General features: G+C 41.0%; 1 protein-coding gene across 1 annotated transcript; it reads left to right on the top strand.

Annotated features, from left to right (window-relative positions):
- Window positions 1-1,076: 1,076 nt before the first annotated feature.
- On the top strand, window positions 1,077-13,251 carry DOK2 (docking protein 2). The gene is made up of 5 exons (XM_054998367.1): window positions 1,077-1,176; window positions 1,883-2,179; window positions 7,969-8,074; window positions 9,067-9,248; window positions 11,651-13,251. The coding sequence occupies exons 1-5, from the start codon at window positions 1,114-1,116 to the stop codon at window positions 12,557-12,559; spliced, it is 1,557 nt and encodes a 518-aa protein (XP_054854342.1). The 5' UTR covers window positions 1,077-1,113; the 3' UTR covers window positions 12,560-13,251.
- Window positions 13,252-13,280: the final 29 nt, after the last annotated feature.

Below are 13,280 nucleotides of genomic sequence, written 5' to 3'. Positions count from 1 at the left end.
CTAAGCCTCTAGACAGCATAACCAAAAAATAATACTGTGCTGTGATAGGTCTAATGACTGTTCCAAGCCAACTATCTGGAATGTGAGTCAAACCCACCTGCTTAGGATAGCATTGAAATCAGTTTTATTTGGTGTAACAAATTTGCTGAGAAAGGGAGGCCAAAATTCAATTATGATTTTTCCCCAGAAATATCAAAACTTGAATTTTAAAATTGACCACAAAGTTTAAAAACTGGTTCCTTCATTTTATATCAGCATAACAGCAACAACAACAACAATAATTGTAGATATTAAATTAATAATAATAATGGGATTGCATTTTAGTTAGAATATTGATTTGAGATTTATGTATTTTAAAGATATATTGGATAACAGCCTGAGATTATTGTAAAATTAATATATGAATACATTTTAAATTTTTTAAAAAATCACTGGGTTGCAAGAACATGGAAAAATAATAAATATTAAACTTTAAAAAACTGTTTTGCTCACATCCAGTTTAATAGAGAAGAAGGGGGGAAGTTGTTCCTTAATGGGTTAAATTAATGAAGTAAGTACGTTTACTACATAAGGATTTGAGTCCAGTGGCACCTTAGAGACCAACAAGATTTTCAGGGTCTAAGAGTCAGAGCTTGCTTCTTCAGACACATTTCTTCAGATTCCCATTTGCTACATAAAGTTTCATGTCAGCTGGCACAAACTTAACACTCTCGCCTGTATGACAGTTATCAAAGGCTGGCTTTAAGTCCTGAAATCAAATACTGAAGTTAAATATAAAAACATTGATAATTACTTTAGGCGTCATCTACTTTTGGATTGTCATACATCTGTATTTGCTGTCTACATATGCGGCCTTGCTGTGTTTTTTATACAGTGATCTGCTGATGCATCTTTTCCTGCCCTTTTTGGTAAGGTCTACCACTACAGGAAGCTGACATGTATATATATTAAAAATAAAGAGAGGAAAGGCAGAGAAGTAACAGGAAGTAAAAGTTGCTGAATGACAGAGGATTCAACTCAAGTAGAGGAGAAGGCATGCAAGGGGGAAAGAACATTGACAGCAGTCTGGAGACAGAGTGAGCACAGCTGTGGTTTTCTAATCCATCACAGAAGATGGAAGATGGCATTGTGAAGCAGGGCTTTCTCTATTTGCAACAGCAGCAGACTTTTGGAAAGGTAAGGCCCGTGGGTGGTGGTTTCAGCTTTTGCTTCAGCCTTCTTTTGCTGAGATGGGCACAGATCCACACTGACAATTCATCATATGTCCTGAACAGTAATGCTTGCTTAGTCTGAATGTCACCCCCCTGAACTAACTCAGCTGCGCAGCCCCATTGAATTCAATTATACCCAGGCATGTTTGCTTTGGAATGGATAAAGTTTCACAACAGGCAGTTCTCTGATTTTTCAGGACTGTCTCTGGACTTCTTGAGAGATGTTCAGGAGAATGCCAACCATCTCTTGAGAGATGTTTGAGAGGTCTGACTGGCTGTGTCTGGGAAGAGAATGCCACACTAGATGGGTCTGGATCTGATCCAGCAAGGTGATTCCTATGTTTGGATGTTGTCATCAGACCCTCAAGATAAGCAAATCCCACCCACAACAAACTTAATGACGGAAAAAGTGCACCTTGATGCACTATCTGAGATCCTTCTGTCCCTGATTCTTGATTCCCTCTAAGATCAAAAGTGCATGCATTGTGTATATAGAAATTCCTTCCTCACTTGATTGAGTCGCAAGTGAAACAAATTTAGTAGTTCAGTTGGTGAACACAATGGCAACATCTCTCTTCTTTGTGGCTCAGCAAGTAGGCTTTGTCATGAATGATAAGAGAAGGACAGGGCCTGGTGAGCTTTCTATTGTGTTTTTCTCTTCATGATCTTAGAAATGGCGGAAGTTCTGGGGTGTGTTGTACAGTGGGAGTGTCTGTGCTGCTGCATGCCTGGAACTCCTAGAGGGTTCTGGCCCTCCATCCACAGAGACTGCTAAGAAAGCTGGAAGCAGCAAGCACCTCATCAAACTGAGTGACTGTGTTCATGTGGCTGAGGCAGCTGGAGAAGCCAGCAACCCAAAGGAAACTACACCTTTTTTCCTGGAAACCACAGAGAAGTGCTACCTGCTGGCTGCAGCGAAAACTGAGGCAGCTGACTGGATTCTGGTGGTTTGTGAGCATGCTTTCTTGGTGAGGGTAATAGTAGTGAAGCTAGGTCCTTGTCTGTCTGTCTGTCTGTCTGTTTCTCTCTGTCTCTATGTAATACTATTACCTATCAGATCTCTTAATCACTGGCTGAGCTTCTGTGATGGATGGGCTGCTTACAATAGCTTAACTGTTCAGCAGAAATGTGTCATCAATAGCATATTGATGAACAGTTTGGAATAAAGTCGTATTTGATGGGAGAGATACCAGACAAGTCAGTGGCTACTAGCTATGGTGACTAAAAGGAACTTTCAGAGGTAGTAAACTTCTGAATCCCAGTGCCTGGGGACAACTTCAGGGGAAGGCCTCAGACTCTATGCCCTGTTGTTGGTTCTCCATAGCAACTGGTTGGCCACTGGATGAGACAATGTTGGACTAGATCCACTGGTCTGATCCAGCAGGGCTCTTCTTATGTTCTTATGACAAGGCTTGACAGTTTGCTAGAAAGGGTAAGGGAGAACGAACTAGGATGCTGGGCCAGTAAGGAATGTGGTGCTAAGTGGGAAAAGTGCTCAGAACATAAGATGGCCTAAGGCAAAACAGATATATGTCCTGATGTGTCAGACTGGATAGATAAGATTTATGAATAGGCATCAATGGGCAAATGAACTATTTATATACATAGCAGACCAATAGCTGAATTTTTGGGAAAATGGAAGGATTATTTTTATTACTTAGGCAGAAATTAACATTAATTAAGGTAACAGTATAAGGATAAAGAGATAAAATCCTAGGGAAATGATTAATCAAAATTATAGTTTTTATTATAGTTTATTATTATATTTATGTTATTATAGTTTATATAAGTATAAGTAACCAAGGAGGAGGTAGGAGAGCCATTATATAGTTACATTCAGTTATGGCAAGTTTTGAATATATTTTTCTACTAGTTTAATGTAAATTTAAATGCAGTGCTTGTATAAGTCTTAAATTAATTCCAAATGTACTGTTTATGTAAGTTTGTGTAAGTTTCAATTCAATTGCAAATGTAGTGTTTCTATAACCTTTTATTATGCACGTTCTATTTTCATTTCTTTTAAATAAAATTTCTATATAAAAAAGATGGCCCAAGGCTATCTAGTGAGCTTCATGCCAGAGTTAGAATTTGAACCCAGGTCTCCCCAGTCCTAGTACAACCACTAGGTACAAAACTGTTACCATAGATAGCAGCTTTGTAGAATGTGTGGCCTGCCAATGTTCCTATGCATTGAATGACGCAAATCAGCTTCACAGAAATCTGGGTAGGACTGTATGTGCCTGTTGAACAGTTGTGATTTCATGACAGAGCTCAGCTTAAGATGCTGCAAGGGTAGAGCTACAACAGATAAAATATAATCAAAATAAAATATTTATTATGTGGTGTATACAATAGTAAAATTAAAAGCACAGGGCCTAATCTCAGGCTATATTATAAGTCCACTATCTATACACAACCAGGGAAAGTAACAATTACAAAATGTTTAGATTTTATAAATCTGTTAAACATGCAAAGTGCAAGGTGCAAAGTCAATTAATATAAATATACCTACAATATAGTCAATCAGTACATAATAATAACATATCCAACGGGTAAAGTCAAAAGTCCATCTGATGAAAGTCCAACTGGTGGAGAGTCATACAACAGTCAATATTTCATAACCCGTTCTTTCAAAAACAAAATTTTCCTTTCAGTTCATTAGCAAATGAATTGCACCTTGCACTTTGCATGATTAACAGATTTATAAAATCTAAACATTTTGTAATTGTTACTTTCCCTGGTTGTGTATAGATAGTAGTCTCGCTAGCAGGGAACCCCCTCTGTTGTGGTTGTATATTATAAGTCCAAGCAAGTTTTATATAAGCTGTAATATTTTCGAAACAGTTGATGAATATGTCAAATGACCAACACAAGATGGTAAGCGTTTCGGCCCCAAGGGTCTTACTCAATGGTCAATAATATAAACTTTTACAAAAAAACAAACTCACACATCCAAAAACTCATATATATCAATTCTGACCAGATGTAGCTATCTGGAGATACAAATAGAAAAAAGAGCGGGGGGGGGGGAATTCAACTGTTACAACAAAAATTAACATTATTATACTGTATTAAACTTTTTTAAAAAACTTTTTTTGCAGAAGAATACAAAACCCCATTTCTACCTCATATATTGTGTGGTGTGTGGTATGATGTACATTTATAAAGCAGGCCATGGATCCATTCACATAGCAACTGCACTCACACAAAATTCTTCATTGATGTTATAATCTATAAAGCAAAAATTATATATGAGCTGAATTCTATATAGATAAACATTTAAACCTAAAATATTCCAACCCAGACACAATCCTGGTATAAAGTTTTTCATATTTCTGGATGTCTGTGTCATCAGCCTGTAATAGAAATCAAATGGCACATTTGGCACATTGGTCGTATAAGGTCAGCTATATGATGGAATGAAAGGATGATGCAATACCTTCCGCATGATATATAGTTTTGCTCCCAGAGGAGGGCGGGGGGGGGGAAGGAGGGGAGGGGAGAGAGAAAAGAGGAAGAAACAGTAACCGAAACGTCTAGAAATCAGCACTGTCCAATGAAGAACACCAAGAATCCAGTTTCAGAAATCAACAGCATTCAGACAGCAGAACCAGTCCACTTCTTCATTAAATCTCATAATATCTGTTGCTTTAAATATATGCTCCAATGTACTACCTGTTGCTTTAAGTATGACTCTGTTGGGTAGTTTTGTGTTGTCTAATGTCAGTCCTAGAATTGCTTGTGCTCTGTTTCAGCATTTCTTCAACTCTGTATAGGATTTTTGCTCATGTTATCTCTTTGTAAACTTGCATTTATTTCCCTATGGCATTGTTTATTGAAATGTCCTTGATATTGACTGTACTGATCTCACACTATGTAATCCGCCTTGAGTCTCAGTGAGAAAGGAGGACTGAAAATGACATTGATGGTGATGATGATGATAAGGTGTCAGTATTTGAAGGTGATGAATCCAAAGTGCTTCTCTTTTCTGTAGGAGTTTATGCAGGATCAAATATGTAGGCTGAATACATTCCAGAACCTAGAATCGCAGCTGCTTCTCAATGTGGCTGGAAGTGAGATAATGGTGGCCAAGCGGAGCATTTAGTTTCTTTAGTCTAATACAGGTCTTATGTTCAAAAATTTTGACCCTGACAGTTCTAGTAGTCGTTCCCTCATACTAAAGTTTCAAGGACGCTGAATAATGTAAATTACTCCCTTAGTGTTATTTGCTGAATGAAATAATTTAAAAAGTCTTAATATTGGATGAATTCTGAAATATTTTTCTAGTCACACCACACAACAGGGCCAGATCGAGGGGGGGCAGGGGGGGTAGTCTGCTCCCGGCGCTGCCAGGGAGGGGGTGCTGGGAGCAGCTGCCAGCTGCCGGAGCGCGCGGGCAGCAGCGCGGGCAGCCTTGCAGCCCCCCGCACTGCCTTTCGCCTGCCCTGTGGGACGGGATGGCTGGCTTGCTGCGCACCCCCTGTCCTGCAGGGCAGGCAAAGGGAAGCGCGGCCGCCCACGCCATTCACCTGCGTGGGCAGCTGGCTGCTCCCTGTCCTGCGGGGCAGGCGCATGGCGCGGATGGCCTCGCAGCCCCCCGCGCTGCGTTTCGTCTGCCTTGCAGGACAGGGGGTGTGCCAGGGCGGGGGGCTGCGAGGCCGCCTGCACCATTCGCCTGCAGGGAGGTGAATGGCGGAGGCAGCTTCCCAGCCCTGCATGCTGCTTCCGCCGCCCTGTGTGATGACGTCACCAAAATGACATCATCACACCGCGCGAGGTCGGACTAGGGTTGCCCTGGGCACCGGCAACCCTAGATCCGGCCCTGCCACACAAGCACATCCTGCATAGTTTCTGTTCGTTTTTTAAAAAAAATAGTATTCTACTTCCAATTTATAAGTTCCCTACTACCACTAACCCATATATATTTCAAGACACCAAACACAATGAATACAGAGGAAACCTGGGTTTATTGAATAAGCCCGGACACATTCTCCATTAGGGAGAGACGTGTAAAGACCAGTAGCATTGGAGGGTCTTATATACCCTTCAGTACTGATTGTTTACAGAATAATTGCTATTTGTTTACAGAATAAAAGATCAGAGGTTAGGATGAAATGCTGTCAAAATAACATACACTTTTTCAGACTGACGCAGAATGATGCATTTCCCCAGAGAACATGACATCTGGCAAGTTTGAATGATAAATGAATTATACAAACATTTGAGAAGCTGGAGCCATGTATCTGATATTTTCCTTGGGAAGGAATTCATTCAAGGTTGAAATCTTTATTTATCTAATTAGAATAACCAAAACGAAAAATGTTTACACATTGCTCAGTGATTTGTCTCATCCACTGGAGACATATGTATCTCAGAAGAAGGAATGTGACACTTAGAGCAAGGCTTTATTATTTGTTTACAGATTTCTGTGTGCCGGTAGCTAGAATGTATGCTCAAAATAAGATTTTATGAAATGGGGCCTAAAAATTCCCAAACAGTTTCCTAAAGGCAAGGCACTGTCCTCCCATTCCCACAGTTGTTGTCCTTCACCTCTGGAAGCTTGCTTCTCACTAATAAGTCTCAAAGGTTTTTTGGTCTTTTAGCTGTAAATAGGGGAGGATTTTGGCATCTAGGGATGTTGGACAAAAGATGCCAATATCTTTCTATAACGGCCTCAACTGGTTTATATGTACTGCTATATGTCAAAGGAATCATCATCCTATCAGCGCTTGTCTTTTAACTCTAGGGGTAAGTAACTAAGAGAGCAATCCTAAGTGGGTCTATTCAGAAGTCCCATTTTATTCAGTGAGGCTTATTCTCAGGAAAGTGGCTTTAGGATTGCAGCTTAAATGCTCCACTAGTCACTATCTTTTGGATTTTCAACCTTCAAACATTGATACCAATGGGATTGAATGAAGAAGTAGACTGGACCTGCTGTGTCTGAATGCGATTGGCGATTAGGTGCCTGGTGTTCTCCGTTGGGCAGTGCTGATTTCTAGGCATTTCAGTTACCATGTATAATGTCTGCTTTATAGATTATAACATCAATGAAGAATTTTGTGTGAGCGCAGTTGCCATGTGAAGGGATCCATGGCCTGCTTTATAAATTTATATCATACCATACAATATATGAGGTAGAAATAGTTTTGTATTCTTCTGCAATTTTTTTTTTAAAAAATGTTAATACAGTATAATAATGTTAATTTTTGTGGTAACAGTTTAATCCTCCCCCCCTTTTATATTTGTATCTTTAAATAACTACGTCTGGTCAGAATTGATACATATGAGTTTCTGGATGTGTGAGTTTGTTTTTTTGTAAAAGTGTGCATTATGGACCACTGAGGATGGCCCTTGGGGCCAATATACATATGGTCTTGTGTTGGTCATTTGATATATTCATCAACTGTGTTTGGAAAATATTGCATCTTATATAAAACTTGCTTGGACTTAGAATATAGTCTGACATCAGGCCCTATGTTTTTAATTTTACTATTGTGTACACCACATAATAAACATTTATTTTGATTATATTTTATCTGTTGTAGCTTGACCCTTACAGCATCTTCAGCATATTTTGGGTTGAGTTTTGTGTCAGAGCTCAGCTTATCCTGGCATTCAACAGCAGTTACCTGTGCTGGGTATCTACTTCAACAAAGTCTTTCCTAGGGGTAATGTTTTTTAATGAAGTACGGAGTAATGTAAGTGGTCCCTGGATTGCAGTTTGGTCATGGTAGATTCTCTCCTCTATGGGGTCTAGAAAACCAGGGAAGACTGGAAAATAATGCTGGAGAAGGACTTGATGAAAGGCAAGCCCATTTCACTCTTGATGGCAGAAAACTTGCTCTACAGCTCCATGTGGACAGGTAAGATAGGAGCACCAGAAACCCTGTGTGAGAGAGGAGGGCTCTTCTTCTGCCCATCCTGCACAGGAAGTTGGGGAGATTGATGGTTAGTCTGTTGGCAGCTCAGGCGTATGTATGTGTAAACATCCATTCAGGGGGTCCATCAACTTTCAGAGGAGCTGAACCAAACACATTCATTTGTGAGCAGTGTTTTGAATCTGTGTCTTTTGATCTAAGAACCAGGGCTGTGGGGTGGGCATATTTGCTGCCCCGCCCTGGGTGCCTGCCTGCGTAGAACTGACATTAGAAATGCCCTTGAGGTGACAGTGAGGCTGCAGTGCTAGCTCAGTACAGTGCTTTGACCAAGGCATCATGGAAAATTCACCTCTGCTGAAACTATCACGCATCCTCTTCCTGTGGTTTTGCAAGCCCAGGCCTTGTGCAGAGATGTGGCTGCTGCTTCCAGCTGCCAGATGCTCACCAGAGACTTATCATCCCCCCACTTTCTACCCACAGTTTACTGACCCTTTGCCCCAGTCTCATGATTCATGCCTGTTCTGCATAACCCTTCACACTCTTCATATTCTTGGGAGATATGTATGTGTGCATAAAAGAGGTTTGAGAAAATGAAATTAAAGGATGTAATAATGAATGGCAGAAATGCCTGGGTGAGTGTCCCAGGAGACGAGAAACATTGGCATTTTCTGGTTGCTAGCCGTATCTTACTGTACCACTCCAACGCTCAGTGGTCCTCTTGCTTTCTTACACACCACTTCCGGCATGTCTGTGGTTGCCTCCTTCCCTATAATCATGGAAGTGTTCAGTGCACTATGCCTTGTGACTTGGCCAAGGCAGATGCAGTCACAGAGAGGAGGGATGCAGGTATATCCCAGGCCTGTGGGAAGTAGGTGCCCTAAGCACATTAGGAGTTTGTCTCCATTGCTTGTGCTCAGTAGAGTAGAACTGGACATTAATTGTATATAACAAGCTCATCCTTTGTTGTTCACCTGCAGCAGCGCCTGTAAAAGAGTTCCCTGTGACAGTTAAGGCAACACAGGCTTCTGAGCACTGCCAGCTCAGGGGCAGACTTCTCCTTCGAGCCAAGGTGGATGCCTTGGAGCTATGCAGCATTCCGAAGGGTGACGTACTCTACACTTGGCCATACAAATTCTTGCGGAGATTTGGTCATGACAAGGTAATTGGGATAGGAAACCAGCGTGGCTGTTCCAGGCCCAGGAAGATGGGACATTTGTCCTAGGCAAAGGTCCTTCATGGGATGGGGGAACGGGTAACAAATTCTTGTGGGGGCCAGGAGAACTGAGCGAGGTGGTGCGGGGAGATGATAGTGGCAAACCTGCTCCAAACAAGTGTTTTTTGCGTGTGCTGAATGGGGGAGGGGATCTTGGCCCAGGGGCCCACAGCGGCTCACAGCGGCCCCACCCAGGCACACACCATTTTGGTTGTCTGCTGCTTGATCTTTGCTGTTTATAATAACAATGGTGCAGGAGGCAAGTTTGATAATTACAATTTAATAAGACATTCCCAATATATTTCTTCTTTCCTCAGGGGAATTTATCCCACACAAAATGGCATATTCTTCTCTTATGCTACTTTTATCATTTATTTTATTTAGGAAATTTGAATGCTGCCTCTCCAGACCTGCTCAAGATGGCACATAGCCATAATACAAATAAACAATAAAACACAGTAAAACAATAACATAATCCCAATAAAACTATCAAAACCATCAAAATCAATAAAAACCATTCCAATGAAACCAGCTAATTAAAGCAATCCAGGGCATAACAGCACACAAAAATGAGCAGTCTTCTAATGGTATTGCTTATAAAGCAATACCAATCAAATCAAAATTAATAAAAGATATAAAATGTTTACAATTATTATTTTATAATAATAATAATAATATTTGATTTATATACCACTCTTCAGGACAACTTAACGCCCATGCCGAGTGGTTTACAAAGTATGTTATTATTATCTCCACAATAAACACCCTGTGAGGTGGGTGGGGCTGAGAGAGCTCCTAGAAGCTGTGACTGACCCAAGGTCACCCACCTGGCTTCAAGCGGAGGAGTGGAGGATCGGACCTGGTTCTCCAGATTAAGAGTCCTGTGCTCTTAACCACTACACCAACTACTCTTAATCACTACACCAATCACTTGTTTTATAGTTTTACTGAAATGTTTTTGCAGCTTTATCGACTGTATATGCATTACTTATTAAATCACATATTTACATAAGTTCCAAGTGCTAGATGGAGAATAAAAAGTTGTTGAGTGTAGACTGGCAAAAGATAGAAATGGATTCCAAACAGCATAAAAAACATCAGTGCTCACTTGATTTTTTTGCTAATCTAATGATGAGTTAGTTTTTCCTACAAAGCTATATTCCACAAATGATCATACCATGTAACAATAGTAACTCTTGTGGATTTCCGATGTTGAGATATGATGGATTTCATTGCTAATAAGAATTTTTAAATTAGAGATTTATGTGCTATTTTCTTATTTTCCTCTTTAAATAAACTTAACAAAGCCACTTTAATTTAAATGAATATTAATTTAATGGAAGGCTTACTTTCAAATTTTTGTTAATTTTGTCATACATCATCTTCCAAGATGTATGTTTGCAGCTCCACCACATATGGAAATATGTGCCTATATTGTTATAGCATCTCCAACATTGTGAAGATAATGTTTTATAAGTATACTTTAAATTTTACTGGTATAAGATGCCCCTTTCAATGTGTAGTCATGCCTCATCCTTTGCTTATTGTTTGTGCAAACATATTGCACAGAGAGACTGCTGATTTTCATCTTCTCCCTCATCTGCTCTTCCCCAGCACCCTCCTTTGCTGCTCATTGGGATAGTGAGGAACTGATAGGGGATTTTTTAAAAATAGTACTCTTCTGCCAATCATAAGTTCCTCTATTACCACTTACCCAAATATATTTCAAGACACCAAACACAGTGATACAAGAAAATATGGGTTTTATTGTGTTTCAAATAAAGTCCAGATACATATTACCTCTTTTAGGCTCATATGTGTAAAGACTAGTTGCATCAGAGAACCATGTATACCTTTAGTGCTAATTGTTTACAGGATAACTGCTAATTGTTTACAGAATAAAAGATCAAAAAGGTTAATACAAACAGTTCTTCAGAGTGACACATTTCCCAGAATGCAAGGCACTCGACAAGCTTGAGTGACAGGTGAAGCATACAAACATTTCAAAAGCTGGAGCCAAATTTTTGTTATGCTTCTGGGAAGAAGCTCATCCAAGGCTAAATCTATATCATAATAACCAAAACAAAGAGGATGTTTACCCTTTGCTCAGTGACCCGTCTCACTTACCCTGAGACCACGCTGTCCTGCAGTTAATTTCAGAAGCCAGCGAGGAAGAATTTGACATTAGAGCAAGGTTACCTTAGAGTCTGTGTGCTTTTGGCTTGGGTGTATGCTCATAAATGGGATTTTTGGAAAATGGTCTAAAAATTCTTCAACAGGAACATTTGAAGTGGCAAGCCCCCTGCTCATGCAACTGACCCCAGTGACCTTTGTGTTTCTGCTGCTAGGTGATGTTCATGTTTGAAGCTGGACGGAGATGTGCTTCTGGGGAAGGCAGCTTTGAATTTTTCACCAAGCAGGGTGATGACATCATCCAGGTCATTGAAACAGCCATCAATGCACAAAGAGCTGCTGGGATGACTGACCAATGCATGGGAGGCTCTTTCAACACCTCCTCAAAGGCTTCCCTTCTTGCCAGGTGTACCAATGAGGCCAAGTCTTATGAAAAGGGGAATTTAGAGGAAACAGTGATGGCAGTGGAAGAAGGGCAGTTGCCCCATATGGCCAGCACCAAATCCCTCTCCCTGGGGGCCAGCTGGCAAGGGAACCCAGGTAACAAGGGCAGACTGGTGAAACCCATCTCCAGCTGCCCCTTGCCCAACACCAAGTTCTCATACATGGAGCCCTCCAATTCCCTTCCCAGAAGAGATCCCCAGTATGGACCTGGGATGCTGGAACAAGCAGGGAAAATGAGAGTTCCTCAGGTAACAGTGGAGCCTGAGTTGGAGTTATTAGGTTCTGTCTCCAAGTTGCTGGTGAGCACAGATGGCAACCACCCCCAGCAAGGCACTTGGGAGACACCAACCCCTTTGGTGGCATGCAGCAGAAGTGATTCATTGGGCCTGGTCTCAGCTTCTTCAGGCCTGGAACACATCTATGATGTCCCAGAGAGCCTGTTGCATGTTGTTTATGATGAGCCCCAGGAAATCAAAGGGGAAGCCTGGAAGCTGCAGGCTACTACTGAGGATCCTGTTGGCCATGAATATCCCTACAACCCATCCTTGGATGACTATTCTGTGCCCAGGATGGCAGCATCTTCCACTTTTAGGCTACCCGGACAAAACAAAAACTTGCTCGGAGGAACACCATTTGATCAGATGATCTGGAGGTTCGGGAAAGATCAAAATGCACAATGAAAAGAAGCAGATGGAATGAAAGGAAGGACCAGTTCAGTGGATTAAGTTATCTGGGGAGATAAACTAAGATGCAGGGTGGTGGTTTGGAGCATATAAATAACTGTGGGTCTATCATTACTGAGTGGGTGAGTAGATCCAAATGCAACCTTCCTGAAATAGAATCAAGGCTTGTAACTGAGGAATTAAGTGGGGGGGGGGAAGTGAGGCTCTTATTTCTGCTTTTCTTCTCACTTTTTGAATTCAAGACTAAAGAGTATAATACAAAATTGCATTGTAAACATATATAGATCTGGGTGGTGACAATTATGATTTATTATTTAAAACATTTTTATGTCACCTTTCCACCCAGATAGGGTCCCTAAGTGGCAAACACCTGGGCATGAAAACATATAAAATAGAGTAAAAACGTGTAGACAAATAAACATACAACACTGTCTCCAATGAATGGGAGCATTTTCTTATTAAATTGTACATTATTTCATCTGTCTCTCAATATTGTACAATTGAGCAACAGTAGATTGGTGGTTACCCTGTGCCCCTTCCTGTCTCAACTCAGCCCATGTGCCTGAGTTCTGTGTAGGTCTCCTGCTCTGCATCCCCCCCCCTCATGCACCTGCCCTTTACTTGTGGCCCCCTTTGGTCTGAGGTGTTAGCCCTACTGGGGCAGGTATAAGGGCCCCATGATTGTCTAGTCTCTTCCAAGCTAAGTAATAAAAGTGTT

Source organism: Eublepharis macularius, chromosome 14, assembly GCF_028583425.1.
Source record: "Eublepharis macularius isolate TG4126 chromosome 14, MPM_Emac_v1.0, whole genome shotgun sequence".
In the NCBI taxonomy this organism is placed as follows: Eukaryota; Metazoa; Chordata; class Lepidosauria; order Squamata; family Eublepharidae; genus Eublepharis; species Eublepharis macularius.
The sequence above is the reverse complement of the archived record's forward strand: the minus strand, read 5'-3'. Positions and strand labels throughout refer to the sequence as shown.

Bases quoted from the DNA above. Each gene is read 5' to 3' on its own strand.
- DOK2 (XM_054998367.1), top strand. From the start codon at position 1,114: ATGGAAGATGGCATTGTGAAGCAGGGCTTTCTCTATTTGCAACAGCAG. The intron at 1,177-1,882 runs GTAAGGCCCGTG...TCATGATCTTAG, and splicing joins AGCAGCAGACTTTTGGAAAG to AAATGGCGGAAGTTCTGGGG. The intron at 8,075-9,066 runs GTAAGATAGGAG...GTTCACCTGCAG, and splicing joins CTACAGCTCCATGTGGACAG to CAGCGCCTGTAAAAGAGTTC.